The sequence below is a fragment of the Panulirus ornatus genome, chromosome 4, assembly GCF_036320965.1.
Source record: "Panulirus ornatus isolate Po-2019 chromosome 4, ASM3632096v1, whole genome shotgun sequence".
In the NCBI taxonomy this organism is placed as follows: Eukaryota; Metazoa; Arthropoda; class Malacostraca; order Decapoda; family Palinuridae; genus Panulirus; species Panulirus ornatus.
This window is the reverse complement of record NC_092227.1, coordinates 3292649-3314885: the sequence shown is the minus strand read 5'-3', so window position 1 is coordinate 3314885 and position 22237 is coordinate 3292649. Positions and strand designations below refer to the sequence as shown.

General features: G+C 37.4%; 1 protein-coding gene across 5 annotated transcripts; it reads left to right on the top strand.

Moving 5' to 3' along the window:
* The first annotated feature begins 499 nt into the window (after positions 1–499).
* On the top strand, positions 500–21924 carry LOC139765214 (uncharacterized). 5 transcript variants are annotated; one of them, XM_071692524.1, is made up of 4 exons: positions 500–657; positions 6268–10661; positions 12716–12879; positions 13779–21924. In XM_071692524.1, the coding sequence occupies exons 2-4, from the start codon at positions 6440–6442 to the stop codon at positions 13800–13802; spliced, it is 4410 nt and encodes a 1469-aa protein (XP_071548625.1). In that variant the 5' UTR covers positions 500–657; positions 6268–6439; the 3' UTR covers positions 13803–21924. The 5 variants fall into 5 exon arrangements, with proteins under 5 accessions (XP_071548625.1, XP_071548661.1, XP_071548652.1 ...); XM_071692560.1 differs by lacking the exon at positions 500–657 and adding an exon at positions 667–712; XM_071692551.1 differs by lacking the exon at positions 500–657 and adding an exon at positions 718–838.
* The last annotated feature ends 313 nt before the right edge of the window (positions 21925–22237 follow it).

Sequence of the window (22237 nt, the reverse complement as noted above, 5' to 3'; positions counted from 1 at the left end):
TATCATCTTCCATACCTCTTTAGGCCCCGCAGCTCATGGCATAAAACCGAAGTGGATAAGAGCAGGATGATTAATGGAGAAGGGAAGGGGACCCGAAAGAAATTTTGTACTCCCTGATAATGACCAGTAAAGAGAGTGATGTACGTAATCAGACGTCATTACTGTCAAGCTATACAAAAATGGTTGGGATAAATAAGATTAACCATGTCCAAAGTCCAAGGTTGTGTGTTACGAAGCCTCTTGGTCCTTTGTATCGAAGTCTCGAGAAACATAGTTATTCTTCAAAAGTTGACAAAATATACCCTGACCTCAATGTGAAAAATGGCAATAAAATCACAACGATGGTTTAGCGTGCACGAAAAGACTACATATGACACATTGGTACTCCCTAAGGTTTACCGGTGATACCAAATTATCATAGTATATCCTTAGAGAGATGTAAAAATATGCCGGATATATCAGGAAAGGTCTATTCATACGCATAGCAGGACAGTGGATAGTGTATGAGGTGGGCGGGAAGAATGAGGAGGAGGAGGAGGTGGTTGAGGAACACAAACAATAGAGACTTGGCAACACGTCCCTCCTCCCGGGATTGGTCCATCACCAATCGTGGCGGCCAGTTCTTTGCTCTTAAACCGCTGTTCGACAGCACTTCAGGTGATAACACCGTCTTCTTCCATTGCCTTCTTGTCATTTTGTCTTTTTATGAATGGTACAGAGGGTGTTTCGTGTTGGGTGAAGTGGTGGCAGGTTAACAGCGCGGTTGGGTGTCAAGGACATGCACATGAGCTCATGAGTGTGCATTGAGTACCACAGCAAGACATTGTTTTCGTTTGGGGTAGAGGTTATATACATTTAGCTTGAATATCATGAAATGTTTATTTACTCAACGTTATGAGTGTGTTCTGTATATACCTGGAGTATCACCAGACAATACGTTATTGTCGTACATACGTCTAAACCGAATAACTTGTCATACGTTCCATTGGGAGGATGGTATACATATATATAGGTTAGGTATCATTAAGTATCTTGTTTCTGTATGTTTTATTCGTATTATGGTGTACGTATAGTTCTAATGTCACGAGACGTGGTTTGGGTTGGCAGTGTCATGTACATAAAGTCCAAGTTAATCCAGACATAAGTTGGTATAAGGTGTGAATGGCTTCTATATCTCTTAATATATGTTTGTATGTGTTTTTTTGATATATCCAGAAATCAGTTCCATTGGTAATGTAAATCTATGGTTGTATTTAGTTATAATTACCCCAGGACCATATCCATTAAAGAGTCGTGGTGCTATACAAGGTCTATTGAAATTTTCGTACAGCCTGAGGCTGCACATCTGTCAGTACCAGGGTAATGTAGACTCCTTTTGTCGTGACAAGACTTTACTCCTAGTGGTAGAGTCTCGCTGATGATGATTTTTCACTTGCAGTGTAACCTCATTTAAGCATAACCCAGTAACATCTATAGTGAGTATTGCCTGGTGTACATATCGTTGGGGTTATGTTTGACATATAGTTTGAGTGTCTTAGAGATACAGAAGCCATGCACACGCATATGTTTCATTGGTTTTTACTGGAGCCTCAGTGTAAGGTTACATCATGTGTAAGGTTTTCACTTGGGTAGTGGGTATACACACATGGTTTTGGTGGGATTGCTTGGATATAAATTTTTATTGCTTACTTTCTTTGCACCGAGCTAACATTAAAGTTATTGCCTTCTTCTGTTGAAAAGAGTAAATTTCTTTGCTGAAAAAGTTTGATGGATGACAGAAATATTTTTTACATTTTTGGTCATCAGATGTTTCCAAGCCTGAAGATGTGTAAATCTGAACAATTTGGTGCATTTATCCATGACCTTTTTGTATCAGGTATTTTGCTGAAATTGGTTATTTTTCTTGCATGCCTTAAGTGAGTAGTATTAAAATGTACACAAAAGTTAAGTGAAGCTTTGTTATAATATACTAGTGTTTGGAAATGAGTGCGATGTTAGTACTTTTGTTATATAGAAGTGAGGGAATACTTCTTAAACACTGGTAGATGATGGTTTCTCATCATTTGATATTTTGTAACAATGTGGAGGGCTGTGTAGAAGTGGAAAATGTGGGATTAATTTAGATAAAAGTTGATGAAACATTTGTGGAACTGAACAGAACAGACTTTCAGAAATCCTCCCATAACTTCTTTAGGCAGCTGATATTCACCTTTTCAATGTTATGTAAAAAATTGGATTTGATAGTCACGGTATGCTTGCTGCGATGTGGCACTCAAAGGAAAAACTCTTGATAATTTTTATCTGAAAGTTCATGTTGATATCCTTTTAGAATATTTCTTCCTTAGAAAATGACTTACAAATGTATCAAAATATAATTATTTCAGTTGTTATTTCAGGAAATTACTTTCAAGTACAGATAGTCCCATCATGTGAGAGACATGTCTGATAATGATATTGGTGTATTTTGACTATACTGTTGAAAATAGATGTACATTTATGCTCTTGATTAAAGTTCAGTGAGGTGGTATTCATAGGTTCTGTTGATTTTTAAAAGTATTTCACTTGCTTCTAAGATGATTAGCTGCTCATTTTTCCTGGTTTTCTTAACCATCCCCACTGTGATCATAAAGTGAAAAAGATAACCAGATCTTAGTTTAATAGCCTTACATATTCTTCATACAATACATTGCCATTACAAAACTGATATTTTTAAGGCAGACCTTTTTGTATACTGAGACTTCAACTTCAACATTCTTTATATTCATTCTAATTTTGGCTGACAGTTCTTCAGTTTGGTGACAAAGCAGTTTAAATGTATCAGTGTTGTCAAAAATCATGTGAATGGATTCATTACACTTTTAAGAACTCTTTATTCACTTGCAGTTATCACTTTAAAAGGCTAATTAGGTTTCTCGGGTCTTTCACTGTACAGATGCTACTCGACTAACGATGTAGTTACATTCCGAGAAACCCATTGTTAGTTGAAAATACAGTTAATACTGTACATCTAACCTTCTGAACATCATAGCTTAACATAGCTTACCTTAGACATTCTCAAAACTCTTACATTTTTTTAGCCTACACTTGGACAAAATCATCTAACATAAAGCATGTCTGTCTTGTAATAGTGTTGAATATTTCACTATTGTAAAGTCAAAAATTCATTTCGAATCATCGTAAGTCGGGGGTCATCTGTATATATATCTAACTTTATATACAACATAGTACCAGTCTGAGAAACCTAATATATATACTGGTGAATGCTGCTGGTAGAAAAGCATTTTAACGACTAATGAATCCACTTGTATAATTTCTAATTGATACTGTTATGTAAGAATTACACATCCCTTTGATTAAGATTTACTTTAGCTCTACTATTCCTTTTGTAGTTTTTCGCTTCTGCTTTAACCATTTCAGCTGCCCATCAGTTGCCCATCATCTTGCATAAGCTGTGCGAATATGTGAATTTTACTCTCTTGGACATGTTAGGGAGTTGTGTGTGTGCTAAGATCATTTCATATCCATTGTGAGTTGCAGATCACAAAGTGTGCTGCAAGGCCAACATTAGTTTGTTGTTAATGCAGTAATCCTGTAGCATCCCACAGTTATCCTTTCTAACTCTTAACTGCTCACTTTTTTCATTTTGTTTAAAAAATGAATTTAAACTGACAATTTCCAAGATATTCATATTATAACAAAAATTTTCAGAAGTATATTTTGTCCACTACTTTCTCTGTAATAACATTAAAAGTGCAAGAGTAAAGATTGATTGTAATGTTGCAGCTGCATATGTTTTATTGTATGGTTTGTCTACATTGAAATACTGATTAGTGATTATCATTATCTTCTGTAATGGACCTCATCTTGTTATAGTGATTGTTGTTCATTGTTAGATTTTTATAATGGCTAAATTATGAAAGTTTGTAAAATTACTGTACACCAGTCGTATACAATGTTGTTAAGGTCAGGAGGGCTTTAGCAATGCTGTCTCCACGTTTTCCAGCCTCATCTTGGATACCTTTTGGTGGCTAAATTGTCAGTGTTCATGAAATACTCTACATAATTGGAATCAAATAATCATCAAATAATATTGTCATCTGCTCACTCCTGTAAATCCAGTTAACAGTTGTGAAATTTCATTCCTAGAAGACTCGTGCAGATGTGCTGTCATTTGGATGGTTAGAGGATGACTGACTAGGGAGAGATTATTGTACTCTGTTAGGTTAGCTTCCTCACAGGCTTGATGCATAACCCTGAAATTGAGGCATGAAACTTGCTGCATAGATATCCATCGTTAGGCATTGCCCAGCTTGCATAGATATCCATGAGGAGGCATTAAGGGTTACACATAAGTTTGCAAGAATTGTTATTCAAGGAATAATTCCATGAGTTCTGACTTGGTGATGCAGCCTTTTACCCACAAAAACTTGGCAAAAAACAACTGCCACTTATGTGTTTTGTTACATTGATTCATAGTTTGCCACAATATGGTAGGCCAACCTAGGGTGACCTTTGCTAGGATTGGTTTGGTTTGACTTTGATTCAGTTTAGATTAATGGTTATGTTAGATTCATTATATTCAACACAACATTTTTCTACAATTTCAGAGCACTTTCCACTTCATAGGAATCATGTAAAATTACTGGATGGGTTAGGATAGGTAGTGATTATTAGATGTGCAACTCCTTTTTTTTCACCAGAACTATTTGATAGATTACCACAAGTTGACTAGTTATAGACTCTATTGCCATGGCCATAGTTAGAGAGAGACTATTGCCATGGCCACCCTCTTAAGGGGGTTCCAGTTAGGAACAGCCATCAGATATATAAGTAGATTCTTAGGCACAAGCTTATTTTTTGATGAATTGAAAAACATAGTGAATTACTTTTTCCTTGTAGCAGAACTAACTTAGACAGATAGTTAATTTTAAGTTAATAGGTCCTTCAGATTAGGCAGGATGTTGAAGCAAAGGGAGAAAAGAAGAATTTAGTAAGATAGCTAGAGGAAATGACAGACAAACCAAATTGACAAGTAATGCGTCATTAACATTTCTCTTGGAAATTGTCTAGATTAACTCCACATTGCTATTAGCTTTGAATACTGAGTGATTTTTATTCTGCTGAGCTAGTGTAGAGTTTAGAGAACACAGCAACAGTTGCAGAACCTTAACAAATATTATCTTATTGATTATTGGAAATTGTGGGGTGAAGGTAATTCACTTGTAAGATATGAACAGAACCCTTTAAGAATTTCTCCTAGTAGCTAAGCTGATTGTGGAAATATACCACCATAAAATTCATGTGCTTTTGATAGTGCTTAGTCAGGGGTGTGATTGGTATATTTTAGACCAATGAAAATAAATCTTGACTACTTAGGAGGTTAGGTGAGGTTTTCATAGGTTCTGTTAATTTTTATTTACATGTATATTAAGTAAGTATATCCTCATATTTTCCTGATATTTTTCTGTTTGATATTGTTTTGTTATATTAAACTGCAGTTGCTGCTGTTTTTTCATAAAACTACGCTATATAGCATTTTTTTTTTTTTTTTTTTTTTGCCGCTGTCTCCCGCGTTTGCGAGGTAGCGCAAGGAAACAGACGAAAGAAATGGCCCAACCCACCCCCATACACATGTATATACATAACGTCCACACACGCAAATATACATACCTACACAGCTTTCCATGGTTTATAGCATTATAGAGGAAAATTCCATTGTATTCCTACTTTAACTGGTTGACTACACCTATTCTATATGTTTAGTGTTCCCATTTGCTGCCCTCTCCGGTCAGTCTTAAACACCTGTATGTGAGACATACACACCATGTAATTGTGCATAGGGTTGATAGGTAACTAGAAAGGAGGCAAACATAAAGAATGTGTGTTTAAAGATATTCCAATACTAAGCTTGGCACAGGCTCTTGTCAATGACAGCCCACTTTTGGGTGTTCCATTACTGGCACTGGTTGGGTGTGCCATAACTGCCACTGGTTGTGTGTGTGTGTGCTCGGGATGCCATTACTGGCATAGGGAAGCTCATATGTAACAGTTGTAGTGTTTTCTTAGGGAATGTGCGTGCTGTGTAAATGTGATGAATTGCTTCATTCCAAATAAATTTTCATGAAAAAATGCAATATGGAATATTGGGTTAAGCAATTTTTTTTATCTTAAAAGCAGTATCTTTATTTTATTCACAGACATATTTTGTTAAAAATTAATTGAGATTTGTTTATGATTTATGATTTCGGTTTTTATTCACTTTTTCAGGGCATGGTGGAGAAGTGTAATGGTCAACATCTTTTCTTTTATTCTTCAGAAGAAGCAATTATTGCAACAAAGTGGAGATGGCAGTCACCTCTAGAAGTGAAATGTAGCAACAGGAATACATGAAGACATTTATTGATAGGCATAAGATAAAGTGTAACTTTCCATTTCAAATATGGCATCAGATTTAAAACCACTTATTTTGGAAACCTCTCCCAGAAAGGAGAACAAGGTTTTGCATTATTACACAGGAAGAGTGAGGGCCTTTTGGAAAGACAAGATTTTTTTCTCTGACCAAAGGAATGTTGCTGTGGTTAATGTGCAGAACTTGTTCTTGTATGGGAAACGAGCAGATACTACAGATATACCAAATCTTGAGGCACTGGTAGCCAAAAGTGAATGGGATGAGGCACCAGAACTTCATTCGTATGTGACTGAGTATCCTGATAAGGATCCGCCATCTTGGCCGTACCAGCTTTCAGGAAAGTCTCGTTGGCAAGCTCAGTATGCGTGGATGGGTTCCATGCCAGAGTTCATTATGAGGGATTGTCAAAATGAAATTGTTTATATGCCTGTTAGCTACTATACAGGTTTGATCATAAAACAGTTTGATGATAAGATACTTTTTGGGGATACAAGAAATAATGTGATGGTGAATGTAATTGATTTTTACATATCTGGAAAAAGAGCCAGCAAAAAGGAAACAGCAAAGGCCTTTAATGATTTGGATCCTCTGATCCATGCTTACATCACTAAACTAAAAGTATTGGCAAACACCAAAATTATAGGGCCAGAGCCTCAGTTACCAACCTGGCCTAAACAACACTATGCATCAGACACATGGGTGGCAAAATTTGCATGGCAGGGAGAAATGCCGCAAGTGGTAAGAGAAGAGGTGGGAAGATATCGAATTATACGCATGAACGAATGGGATATTGTAGGAAGAATCCCGTGGAGAAGGGATGATCAGCTGGAAAGACTGCATTGTCAAGCTGAAGTAAGAAAAGAATATCAGCAGGAAAAGTCATTTACAAATGATGAGGATGTCAACTGTGCTAAGGTCACTTTGAACTCAACCTTTATTCCTGTTGAGCAGGAATCGGGTATTATGAAAGGTTCATTGCTACTGGCTGATCACCAACAAGGACTCATGACCAGCTTTGTTGATGTTATTGCTTTTACAAAAGAAAGTTTTTATATAAATGGTGAAAAATTTAGAAGCCACATGTCTCTCTCTGATTTTTTTCAGAATAGAAAAATTCTCTTATCGGCATGGGTTGTGCCTTTGGCGGAACCTAAGGTGATCTTTCATATTACTGTTGTGTGGTATGCAGTTTGTGTATGGTTTGGGAATGTACCAAAAGACTTGGAAGATATTAAGAGGCAATATGGGGATGGGAAACTGGCAGGGACTTTAACGGAAACTAGTGACTCTAACTCCACGAAAAGGTTTACTCACTTCATGGGAAATATCACAAATTTATCCTTTGCTTCCGGTGTTCTTAAAAGCAGAGTCAGTCCCAGACATACTGTGAAAATATCCTTTAAGAGGAAAGCTTTATATATGTATGGATATAAGTTCCACTCCAGCTGTAGTCTTCTTGATAAACAACAGATATTAGAATCTTACACGTGGTCTGTATTAGCTTACCCTGTATCCTTGGAAAATCAAATGGGAAATCTTCGGTACCATGCGATTGCTCTCTGGCAGTACCAGTACCAACATTTTATTATGATGGATGTTTTCCAAAGAATTGTTTCAGAGGCCAGTGACCCCAAAATCAATACACCTTATGACAGAAGTAATGGACAAAGAGAAAATTCCCTTGGAAAAGAACTAGGTCGACACCTGTCTGGGTGGATCATGAAGGTTTCACAGAATTATGGAATCATACAAAGTGGAAGTACCCAAGTGGAGGCCACTTGCTTGTATTTCCACAAGTCAGTCCTGTACTTGGATGGGGAATTATTGCCAGAACATGTAACCTTGAATGCAATAGATAAATATCGTCAGTGTAATATGTATGCTAAACCAATGCCGTCCAAAGATATTGATGGGTTTATTGTAACAATGGAAGCAGTTACGGTATGGATAGGTAAAAAGCCCTCACTTTTAGGATCTTCACCTAAAGAACTAACACAGGTTATAAATGGTGGAAAGAGCCCACCTCGAGAGATTGATTCATCCGATACAAATTCGAAAACCACACATTACTTAAAACCAAGGGAATTGGACATCATTGAAGATTTTCAAATGGATAAATATCAAGGCTTGACAAGCTACAAAGAAGACAACTTTTTGTGTGTTAATGAGCCACATGTTGTGGAAAGTATCATTAGTGGAAGCATACTGATGACAAATGATTATCAAGGACTCATGACATGGTTTAAGAACATTGTTGCCTTTTCTATTAAGATATTTTATGTAAATGGTGAAAAATTTGAAAACAAATACACTTCTCTAACAGAGTTCTTTAGTGGCAGTAAAATAGTGTTAAAGGCCTGGATAGTACCTTTGAAAGAACCAAAAATAATATTTAATTGTCTGGTTATTTATGAGGCACTGTGTGTTTGGACTGGGCAAGAGCCAGCTGATTTAAAGAATTTTAAGACAGAAAAATGCTACGGAATACAGCTAAAAAAATTAGAAAAATTAGATAGATTCCCTGTACCAAAGGTTGTTTTTACCTACTTTATAGGTAATGTTACTCGTCTGTCTCAATTTGTAGGGGTGATTACCAGTAAGACTGACAAAGGAAATATTGAAATTGCATTTTGGAACAATGCTCTTTTCCTAGATGGAGCAAGAGTGCACAACGGTTTTAACCTGAATAGCTTAAGCAGCATTTTAACATCATCATTGTGGTCTGTACTTGCATTTCCTATTACACCAAAAGAGTTTCAGGGAAAAAAAGTGAGGTATTGGGCTGTTTCAGTTTGGCACCATAATGACCAACACAAGATTGTGAAAGAACTTTTGTTTGGGACTTCTAGTAAGGTTCAGGATTGGGCTTCTGATATCTTATCCTTAGTTAGGCCAGCTTCAGTGGAAGACATGTCATCGGTAGGAACAGGTTCAGTTGACAAATTCATGTGTGGTTTCATTACCACTGCCAAAGATCAATATGGTATTGTTAAGTGTGTCAGTAATAAGTCACAGGAATACACCTATGTCCTTTTTCATCACTCTGTGATGTGGATTGATGGCTGGGGTGTGACTGCTGATGTGTCTCTATCCCTCATTGATCAATCATTACAGTGTGGTCTCTATGCTCACCCAACTCCCAAGCAGGAGTTAGATGGCTGTCAAGTAACCATGATTGCTTCTGTGGTATGGCTTGGCAAGAAACCACATCATATAATTGGGCCATGCTCATCAGAAGATAGTCGTTTGCTGACGGAACTTGATGAAATAACAGTTTCACGGGTGAAAGAAGTCAGAAAGAAACTGGAGAAAACATCCCTCCAAGATATTTCAGTGACAGCCTTGCAGAATTCCCAAGAAGGATCTGGGGCTAGAAAGACTCTTGATAAATCAGAAAGTGAAAGTGAAGAGAGTGGCCACAAGTATGTGGGTAAACACATAACTGGGCGAATCATAGACAAATGTAAGGGTGGTGGAGTTGCTCAGTGGCATAGTATCCAGCTTGAAGGAGAAGTCTACATAGAATTTGCTCGTAAAAATATTTCCATTGACTTGAGTCCCATGAATAAAAAAACCAAAGTATCAGTTCTTCAGGCACGACCATGTAATTTCTTTGTTGTACCTGTACCACACCGAGAGGTTTGTGGCTATACTGTCAGTCTAGAAGCAACATGTGGCTGGGTTGGTAGCAAGCCATCACATATTCCTCCACCTGGGACGCAGGATTTATCCAAGGTTGATCTTAGTGGTGTCCATGTAACTCCAGTTGATAAGTCATGTTGTAATGGTAAGTCACCTATTGAACTTTTACAACTGACAGACCATAGACCTTCTCCACATCATTTTCAGTGTGTTTGTGGATCACATGGAAGCATTTTACCAAAAACTATGACTCACACTCAACCAGAAGCAATATCCAAAGACAAAAGTCATCTAGTTACTACCATAAATGGGCAATCTCGTAGTAAAAACAAATTTGATTCTTATGTTGTGGAGGACTCGCTGCATAACATGACAAATACTTTGGCAGTATCTGCTAAATCATATTTTAGAAATTGTAGCGAAAATACCAGTGAGCTTTGGGAAGATGGAATGAGGAAGAGTCACTTGAGAGGCACAATTATAGAACTTCACTCTAATGTTGGACGACTCCAGGGAGAAGATGGGAGCCAACATTATTTCTCACGGGACCATTGTTACCTCTATGGTGTCAACCTCCGCTACGTTGAGCTATGGCATGTTCTTGTGCAAGGTAAGTGTATGTATTTGCCATCTTTACCTGATAACCATTTTTACTCATCTACTTTTGATCTGATTTTCCAAACGGAGAAAGAGCATAAAGATTTTTGTTTTTGCATACATATTTGGCAAAGTGTAAGTAATCAAGAAAAATATGGTGTGGGTGACAATTTTTTTTTTGTAATCAGGGAGTTTGAATTAATGTATACCCATGGTATTTCCTTCCAGGGTTGGATTTTGCTTCATGATGTATGAGAGATATCATTGATTTCAAGGGGTTGAAAGCCTCTTAACCCCTTGTCTTGCTCGTGAGCCATATGCTTCTCACCCCTCATAAGTCATGTGCTGGGTGCTTAAAAGCATAGCTTGGTCCCTGTCTGGATTCAGACCAATCAGCCACCTCTGTAATGATGTCATCATCCCAGAGTTTGTAGTGGTGCACCTCATTTTTTCTTGACACAGTTACAACCAGCCTTGGCTTTCCATCTACTTCCATACTAACATGGAAAAGTATCCTTGACTTATGTAGATGAACCTTTAGGTATATGTAATTGATTTTTATTTGAAATATAAAGGTTGGGCATTGTTCATGAACACTACTGAGAGCACATGCTCTTTAAGTATGTAGCATAAGATGTGTCTGTGAGGATTACTGTATTGTCACTTACTACATACATAGACTTACAGTTTTTCCATCTAACTAAATCTCTGCTTCCCATTCCCCTCAGGAAGAGGATGGCCATGACAAAAGTCTCCTCTTATCCCTGTCCTTACATTCCTCCCTCGCATATGCCGTTTCATGCATTATTCCACCATTTATATCCCTCGTGTACTCATTCCACTCTGTTTCTCCGTGTCACAGGTATTTCTTCTCTTACATCAACCCCATTATTGTACCATCATGCACTCTTCCTTGTAAATTCCCTGTCCTGCATTCTCTCCTCATACCCAAACTTTCCTCTTCCACACTCTTACCTTGTTTGGTTATTTTTCTCTTATATTAAGACTTAGTGTATGGCTCACAAACGGGGGGAATACACAGAGGTTGGGACTAAAATAGTGTGGTCCTTTAGCACTAGGACTGATTACCACTCCTTTGATGTGCAACCCAGGGTCGAACATCAGTCAGACAAGCCTTTGCCATCTGGTTTGTGTCCCCATTGACCATTACTGGCACATCAGCAGGTATAAGGCATCCTTAGCTTGATCCTAGGAGAAGGTAGTTTTCTTTTTCAGAACGACTAATTTTCCCACAGGGTTAGTAGTGGTTCAAAGAGGGAGTTGCATCACAATGTCCAGACATAAAGAAGTGTTTTGTATTCAGTGAAGGTTTCATGAATCACACTTAACACATTTAATCTTCTCTCCAACGTATTGAGGGTAACTGAGCCCTTAAGGCCTTCATTTCTTTCATATGGGCAAGACTCATGGCTTCTGACAAATATCTTTCAACATGCCTTTAAGATTAGCACAACCTTGAAGGGTCCAGGTTTAAAGTATTAAGAATTTATGAGTGGGCAAAAATGTTTTTTTTAGGATGTAGTAAAGATGCTTTGTCAAGAGTGAAATGAAGATATGTTTGTTGGAGATGAAGTGAGACCAGGTTCAAGACTGTACTAAAGATGATTTTGTTGAGTTCAATTACATTTAAGTGTACTGAGGATGTAATGAAGATGTGTTAAATGTTAAAGATGATGTGATGGGTTGTTTGTTGAAGGTGATGTAAATATAGATTTATTGAAGGTATTTTAAAGATTCACATGGTGGTGTCATCCTATGTATTGAAAGTTATGGTGAGTGGTACTTTTGAGGTAGACATACTTCATTCCCTTGGGAATATTGGCTCTATTTTTCAGATGAAGAAACTATATAGATATGAGTATGATCACCCCAGGAACTGTCATGGTATGGAATAGGGCCTGTAATAACCTATTTTTGTGATTGATATCTTTATAGATGGTGAAACCAGTAAGTTGTAGAATGTTCAGCATGAATGTAAATTTATACTTATTCAATATATTATATATTTACAGTTGTAACTCCTGATATATACCCTTGACATTTCAGGTGAAGAAGCCCTGTACTGTATAAGCGAGATCACTCCAGGTACAGACAAAGTGCAGGGAGTGTGGGTTGGAGCTTTGAAAGTTAATGATGTACAGAAGACTGCTGCATACATTTATGAGTGGTGCAAAAAAAATCTCGTTCCTGATAGGGCACGGGATCTCTTGGTAAGTAAAATGCCTTGTAATGGTTTCAACCATTTATGGAAATTAAATGTTTTAAGACAGTATGTGGTGTGAGGTGGTTTGACCAAATAAGTAACGAAAGGGTAAGAGAGATGTATGGAAATAAAAAGTGTGTGGTTGAGGGAGCAGAAGAGGGTGTGTTAAAATGGTTTTTACATATGGAGAGAATGAGTGAGGAAAGATTGACCAAGGATATATTTGTTTGAGGTAGAAGGAACAAGGGGAAGTGGGAGACCAAATTGGAGGTGGAAGGATGGAGTGACAAAGATTTTGAACGATTGGGGCCTGAACATACAGGAGGGTGAGAGGCATGCAAGGAATAGAGTGAATTAGGATGATGTGGAATACTCTGGTTGACATGCTGTCAGTGGTGGTGGTACTGCTAGTAGTAGTAATAGTGATAGCTGTAATGTTAGTATTAGTTATGGTAGTGATAGCAGTAGTGATGGTGATTGTGGAGATAGTAATCATAGTGGTAGTGTTGATGGTAACAGTGGAAGTGGTGGTAGTAGTAGTAGAATTAGAAAGTTTTGGTAGTAACAGCAGCAGCAGTAGTTTCTTTTAACTTTGTAGTAATATTAGCAGTAGATCGGGCCTGATGAGGGTATCTGTACATGAAGAGAGCCTTGGTGGAGAATACTCCCATTACAGATTATGTATCATCAATTTTTCAATAAAGGAAAGAATAGGAAGGCTATCTGAAGACAAATGCTTGTTCCAGGTTAAGACCAAGCAAACCATTAAAAATAGGTTGTCTCTCATCGTCACACCAAGGAGTAGCAGTGTACATTTGTTGAAAAGTTAGGGTTGGGTTTTATAGAGAGACTGTTCATGCATATCACCGTTGCTTTTGTTAATTACAAACTATTTTGATTTTCCAGGTGCACCAGCTTAAAGTTTCTTAGCAGCTGATGTAGGGAGCATTGAAGTTGCTTGTTTTGTCACATTTGATGATAGAGTTGTTCATGCAGTTTCTTTGGCACATTACAGAGTTTTTGTAATTGATCATGAATGTACAGTATATTGTTAGATGTGCTTTTACCTGAAAAATCAGAAAAATCTATGATCATAATTTTTGAAAATATGAAAAGATTTGTTTAGGACATAAGATCATTTGTTGAAGTTTGATAAGTAAATGTACTTGATTCTCTTTTTCCAAGTTATTGGTGAATAAAAAGACTTGCATCTTTGGCTAACTTTATTTCATTTTAATCATTAGATTTCTAGTTAACCCACAGTGTATTCACCGATAATCTTGTAATAATTGGTGTGTTATAGCATAACTGCATAAGATTCTTATTTTCTGATGCTTATCTTTTTTGTAAGGATGTCTCTTGAAGCAGTTGCAAAGAATTGACTTTCGTAAAACCTAAAAGAATTAACCCTTAAACACTTGGGTGAACATAAAATTTATACATAGTTTGGACAAGAATGTCTTCAGATTTTGTTTCCCATTATGAAATGGATTAGTTACATGTTGAAGTGAGAGATATGTACAAAACAGTAAGCTAGCATACCTTATATGGCAATGGTATAATGCTGAGGCTACCATGTAGATTTCTCATGGGAGTGATGGAAGAGTTTTGAAGGATATATCATTCAGATTTTGTTTCGCATTTATGTTGAAAGAAATGCATTTAAGAGTAAAGGAATGTACAAAAAAGTGGGCTAACATACCTTACATTGTTTGATGCAATGCCTGAAATTCATCCGTAGATCCTCCATAGGAGCAATGGAGGAATGGTTATAGAGGGTGTGTATAATTCAGATTTTCTGTTGCCTCTGTTAGAATGAAAGAAGGATGTCTAAAAGTAAAGGGTATGTGCAAAATAGTGAGCTATCATACCTTATATGGCTGTGGTATGATGCTAAAGTTATTGTGGAGATCCCCCAGGGAAATGGTGGAGGAAGGTGCTTGGCAGCCATTGTCAGTTTGAGGCATCTCTGGTTTTCCATGATTTTCCACTCACACTGTCATCATAGGGAAGAAACTAAGGTGATGCCTAGTAGCTATACAAATGTCATACTGTTGTCGAGAGGTCAGAGAGAACCACAGAATAGTGCTCTTCTTAAACTGTTAGCACCTCAAGAACAGTCACCGTGTACACCTCTTGTGTTTAAGGGTTAAGTGTTAGTTTATTGATTTTTATGAAAAAATTAAATGTTTGCATGTAATAATCACAAGTGGGTTAGCTTTAGATAGGATATATTTTTGTGACTTCATTTGATTAGGAATTTATTTAATAATAGATCCTTTTCAGGAACTTGAAAGCAGATTATTTTCTTAATGAAATACTTATAAGGAGTTTTCTTATTTTTATACAATGTGTTTCTATATTTAGAGATTGCTTCAGCGGCTATTTAGTATTTTTTTACCAGAGGTTATTGCGCATAGAATTCTTTGCTGGGTTAAAGATGATGTTAAAAGTTATTTGCTATCTCTGATAGATAACTTGTGAGTGTTGGTTGAATGCAGCATAACACATACACACTCAATTATATTTTTATGATAAGATATTTACTGACATGCCATTGAATTTCTAAGAAATTGATTAGAGAAACTAGTGAGATGATAAGGCCTCTCATTTTTTAGTTTCACTCTTGTTTGCTATCTCCTGATTATAGAGGTAGCACCAGGAAGTGATGACAACAGCTTCATTTGTTCATGGCCACTCTTTAGCTGTCAGCTGTCTTGTTTAATGTACCCAAACCAGAGTCTACTTTCTACTGCCACATCCTGTAGAGAACTCCATGGTTGATCTTCACTGCTTTATATGCCCTTAATCAGCCCTATGATAGCTCATCATCTCATTCCTGTGTGTATCACATCATTCCAATCCATTCCATCCCATACATGCCTCACCCTCCAGAATGTTTAGACTCTGATACCTCAAAGCCTCTCTCTACATTCCTCCATATCCAATGTGTTCTTCCCTTCCTTCTTCCAGCACTAGCATGTAGATCCTCAAAGTCAGTTGTCTTTTGTTCATCCTTCTGAAATTTCCAGACTTTTATCATACCATGGTTTGCCTTCTTAATTAAACCATACTTTCAACAACACCTTGCTCCTACATTGTCATTCCTTATATGATCTACATACCTGACCCTATGTATTGTCCTCAGGCATTTCATTTATTACACATGCATCATTTTTCTTTCTTTTAAACACTCAGTACCTAAGACTCTCATTCATGTGGCTCCACTGGGACTACTGAACCCAGACATATGAATCTCTTCCTTAACAGACAGTGACCTATATTTTCACCTATTCCTCAGTGCACCAAGGACCATAGTGCTCTCCCTGACTCTGCTTGCTTTACCTCCATGGTTCCTTCAAACTTGTTCGTTCCCAAGTACTTAAAATACTCCATGCTCCCATACTCATACTGTTCTGTTTCGACCCCACGTTACACGTTATTACCATTTGTTGATGTTGACTTTAACTTCCTCTTTCCTTACACACTCCCAAACTCAGACATCAGCTTCTGGAGTTTCTCTCAGGAGGTCTGCCTCTATAACTGTCTCATCTACAAACAGCAAATGACTCGCTTCCTAGGCCCCTCTCCTTCCCAGTGTACTGTAGACCTGCTTCTAGCTCAGAAATCCTCATGTTTACCTTCCTCCACTCTGTTTTCTGTTATTGTATAATACTAAGATTCCAATAAGTCATGAAACTCCAAGGGCTTCTGCTGCAGGGGGCTATGAGACACCGAGTGGCAGGGACAGGATGGACTCGCTTAAAGCGAGTTTGACAAAATGTACTCTTGTCAAATGATGATACAGTCTTACCAAATATGACTTTTGACTGGCAGTCTAAAGTCAAGTGGGCAGTCTGGCAACACTTCAGTCCATGAAAACATTTAATGGCATTGGTGACCTCATATGCCATTGGAGACTCATCTTCACTTTGAACCACTCACCCTCTTCCCTTCCTGCTAGCAAACATACTTAACTCTCTTATAAAAACTCTTCGCTGTATTAAGTACAATAAAAACTCTTCTGCATTAAATACCTTTTTCCCACACCATATGTGAATGATGCCATCCACAATGCTTGTCAGCTTTATTGTATGCTTTCTCCAGGCCTATAAATGCCACATAAAATTTTCTGTAAGTATTTTTCACAGTTTTCAAGCAAACTCTTAGTTCCTTTATCCTGTACGACTGATAGTCGCAATAATTTTCCGAAACTTGATGCTCTATGCATTTCTCCAACCTCAATAACACTTACCCATTCACTTTTATCCACTTTGCCTCTATATCAGGCAAGCATTTTGCCAGTCCTCTGGCACCTCACAATGCATACATTGAAAATCTTGACTGGCTACTCACCTGTGCTGTCACCCCTTTTCTTGAGAAATTTTGCTGCAATCCCATTCACTCCTGCTCTGTCTCATTTTGTCTAGTATAAGTCTTTCATCACCTCTTCTATTTTTAAAAAACAATTCAAGCATAACTTTCGACCTGCATACCATTTCTTTCCACACACACCACATCTACTACTGAGTCATCTTACTCATTTAAATGGCTTCAGAATATTCACTCAATATCTTTTTCACCTATGGTCTCCTACCATTTCCTCATTTGTATCCTCTGTCACTTCAATTTCTTCTCATTCTTCTACCACTATTCACTCCTTAACAAAACTTTTTTTATGATACATGATTGCAGTTTTCCACATTAGCTAGGTAGCACCAGGAACAGATGAAGAAAGGCCACAACTGTTCATATCCTTTCTCTAGTTGTCGTGTGTAATTCTCCCTAAAGTTCCTTGATATTCTCTGTCTTTTATTTGACCACTTTTTCAGCTTCTGTACTCTCCTCTTGACGGGCTCTTGTTGTTTTTTGTACACCTCCCATTCACTTGCTCTTCTTTCCTGCAGGTACCAACCATACACCTATTTTCTCTCACTTCCTCATCCCACCACTTGCTACCAAGTACTATACATTTCATTACAAATGCAAGTACCTCTTCACTAAATGATTTTCACTCCTTGGTTCATTTACTCCCTAAATCCCACCTGCTGCCTCTATAAGCACATTCACATTCATTGACCTGCCCTTTGCATGCCTATCAGTTGATACATAGTCTTATAGTGCCATTTGACCTTTAGCCCCACTTGCCCATACATACATATATATATACACATTTTCTTAAGCCAAGTATCCTTAGTCACTAATCATGCTGAAAAGTTCTGAATAGCCATTACATTCTAGTGCTTTACAAATTCCTGGAAATAGGTCAGTCCATTTTCAGCATATAACTTTACAAGCTTTTCTTTATATCCATTTGCACTGGGTACCCCACGCCCCTTAGTTATACCCTCACCTGCCGTGTCACACTTGCATTCAAATCTCCCTCCACGAGGCCTGTGTTCCTTGCATCAGAATTGCTGAAGTACTCAGCCTCTCCTAGAACATTTCCCTTTTCCTCCTCTCTCGTTTTGAGGTGCATAAGCACTGGTGATCACCCACCTCTCATAGTCTTCTTTCATTCTCATATATGTCAGTCTTGAACTTATCCCTGTACTCTCTTTGATACAGTCCTTCATTTCCTCCTTCATATGTACCATCCTGTCCTTGTCCTCTTTTTCACACTTTCATACTATACCCCAAGACAGTGTAATAGGAAATGAAATTGTAGATTATGTTCTAGAATGTCACCAATTACAGTATTTTTTATTCGTTCCATTGAATTTCAATACAGAAAGGCTGTAGAGAGACTGGATTTTCCCAAGCCAGTACTTTCTCAGAGTAGTGCTTCTTTAGGTGATTAGGGCAAGTGGATCTATTCCCAACATTTTTCATTGCAAAATCCTTTCATCTCTCTATCTCCCCTCTCATAAACCTCAGGCTTATATTCCTGCTCCCAGCATGAAGGGTCATCTCTTGCTCGGATTCTTTGTGTAACATATATCGGTTGGAATTTGCTGTTCCCAATTGTTGGAGGGTCAGCCATTTCCAGACACTGATAAATCAGTCACACATTAATAGATTATGTTGTTTTTTTCTTAGAAAGATGATTGTCTTTGACTTACTGCAGTGAAATTTGCTGAGTATGTTACTAGAAAGGATGAATTTTTGTAAGTTTTTTCTCCTGTGAAGGACACCAGCCATACTTTTACATTTTTTTGTATGGAGACTTGTACAGATTGCCACTTCCTATCCTTATGTAGATTCGTTGGCATATTTTATTGGCACAGAGAGGTGCCTTATGTCACAAGCAACTAATTGGTACCAAATGAAAATCCTAGAATTATAATGTTACCCTTAAAGCATAATGTCTTGCACTGTGGACCCTATCTGTCCTTGTACATATTGCCGTTTCCCACTGTCATGTAAATTGAATGGCATACCTTGTGTCACAAGTCAGGCATTTATAATTAGCCCTGGGAAAGAATCTTAGTGGCCCAGCAACCTAAATAACACTTAGAAGTGTATGCAGTTGGAATGTGCCCAACATCAGTTAGTGGCAAATTAACATTAGTCTTTGGAGCACTAATTATAGTGATAATGGTATGGTAACTGTCGAGTTGCCAGCACTGAGGAAAGTTATTTTTGCTTCAGTAAACCATTTGTGATGGTGGATAAGACATAAATGTGTTTTATATTGATTAGCAGAATTCAGCAAACAGTGATAAACCAGACAAATGTTATGCACTGAATGTAAATGTCTGCACAGCAGCAGATGTGGATAATTTCACAGATTTTTCCCTTTAGAGTTTCTTTGATATTTCTAATTAACTGATTACTTTTTTTTTTTTTTTTTAGTATTTGAGAAGCCCCTGCCCAGAGTGTCCCCTAGATTATCATGGTTAGGCGATTCAGGAGTTAATCGATTATTCTCATATTGTTAGATCATTTGAGTGCTACTTCTCATGTAAAGCATTTTCCAACAAGTAATTTCCAGACAGGGTTTATGAAGGTCCTTGAAAACATTGTTTTGGTATGTCTATTATTTGAAGGGCAAAAAATCTTCAAAATTTATACCTGAATTTGTGAAAGGAAATGCTCCCTCGGCTAGCAAATTTTGACATTATTACCATTGGTAGATGAAGCGTCATTTCGGGTTGTTCTTAGCTGGATACATGTAAATGACATGCAGTCTGACTTATATTTACTTGTCCAATCTTCCTATATCATAAACCTTTATATGTTGGTTGCTATTTTATAAATGAATTTTGTGGCTTTTGGCTTGGTGAATTTGAAATCCTAGAACATTTTAGGGGTAATAAAGGTTTCTCATACAGTTGGAGGAATTTTAGCAAAATTAGAAAAGTAAAAGAAAGTTCTTACCCTTTGAACAACCACAGCCATTTAAGCCCAGCGTGCCATAGATATTTAAACTTGTGTATGACATCGAGACATTAATATCCTGGTGTGCTGGTGCCATTCAACAGCAGCACATACCCAGCAACCTCTCATTTGATTTCACAGTCCTTGTAGATGAGTCTTCCTTTAATGCTCCACTCGAGTCATTCTTTTTGGTCTTGTAACATGTACAATTACCTGTATGATTATATTTGGCTGTTATCATCATCCAAGTCCTATAAGACTGTATTTACCTGAGATGTAGCAGCTGTGTGAACATGCACAGTATTTCTGCCATTGTTGCTCCTGTGCAGCAGGTTTTAGATGTTTCCTTGGGCTGATTATATTTGTGGGTTATATATGGAATCTGTGCATGCCTCATTTGATATGAGTAAGATAACCTGTGATTTATTTGAATTCAGATGGGAATTTAAGACTTGTGAAAATGGTTGGTCCATTGTGATCACTCCTACCAGTATTTCTGAATATAGTCCTTAAGGTTCAGTCCTGAAGGAACATCAAGTAGAATCTGCTTTATGAAAATGGATGGGTTCTTAAGGTTGTTCATAGGAATTTTTACATGTTCATTTTGTAGATGATCTGTTTAAGGGACATTGGACAAGCCTATACCTAACTCATTGCTCATACCGTTTTATCTATTTGGTATTTCCCATTTGCCTCTATTTTACGTAGCATGTTGTAGTAACTCTTGCCACTGTGATATGGAATGTTTCATGTGCTAGAGTACAGGCATTTCCACTTTTTTTCTTTTATTAATGGCCACATATATTATGTTATTGTCATCATTAGCAAGGAGTTTACAAATGTGAATCTTTTTATGGCAAAATTAATCACCTCTGCATACCATGCTAATGACACTGCCAAATGTTCCTGGTACTGAGGATTATAGAATTTTTCATACATGATCAGAACTTTATGATGCACTATTGTGAAATTTATACAAAGTTTTAGATATGAATAATAAAAGGGGATAGGGGAGAAAGAATGCTTCCCATATATTCCCTGCGTTTTGTAGAAGGCGACTAAAAGCGGAGGGAGTTGGGGCTGGAAATCCTCTCCTCCTGTTTTTAATTTTTCAGAAGAAGGAACAGAGAAGAGGGCCAAGTAAGGATATTACCTCTAAGGCTCAGTCCTCTGTTTTTACTGCTACCTCGCTAATGCAGGAAATGGCGAATATGTTTGAAAAAAAAATACTTTTTTACCATGTTATATATCCTTATTATCCCTGGGGATAGGGGAGAAAGAATACTTCCCACGTATTCCCTGCGTGTCGTAGAAGGCGACTAAAAGGGGAGGGAGCGGGGGGCTGGAAATCCTCCCCTCTCACTTTTTTTTTTTTTTTTTTTTTAATTTTCCAAAAGAGGGAACAGAGAAGGGGCCCAGGTGAGGATATTCCCTCAAGGGCCTAGTCCTCTGTTCTCAACGCTACCTCGCTAATGCGGGAAATGGCGAATAGTATGAAAGAAAAGAATATATCCTTATGTACAGTATTATAGGTTTAGTTTTCAGGAAAGTTATGTAGTGTGGTCCAACATGATATCAAATACTGATGTGATGCTTATATATATTACACATGCAGACCAGAGATTTTGTTGATAATGTTGCTGTCATCCTCAGCTTTAGTTGTACAAGTTAATTTGCTTATAACTGAAAGTCCATGAAATGTGATCATGTTAATTAAAAATCAACAAATATCTGTCTTATACTTTTCATTAAACTATGCCTTTTTGAAAATAACTATGAATGTGTAAATACAATACTACTTAAGGCTTGGATTGTTAGAAATCTATGCAAGTTATTTGATTTATTGTAAGAACACACTTCGCTGGATATTGTAAGTTGTTGCATCCATATTGAGTAGAAATTGCACCACTGCTGAAAAAATTTATGCCAAATTATTGTACCACTCCATCACATGCACACAAAGGACTCCTGTCTGCTTTTCTGTATCAGTTGTATGTATACAGGTATTTCTCTGTTGATTCATTTTTAAAACTTGAACTAATGTC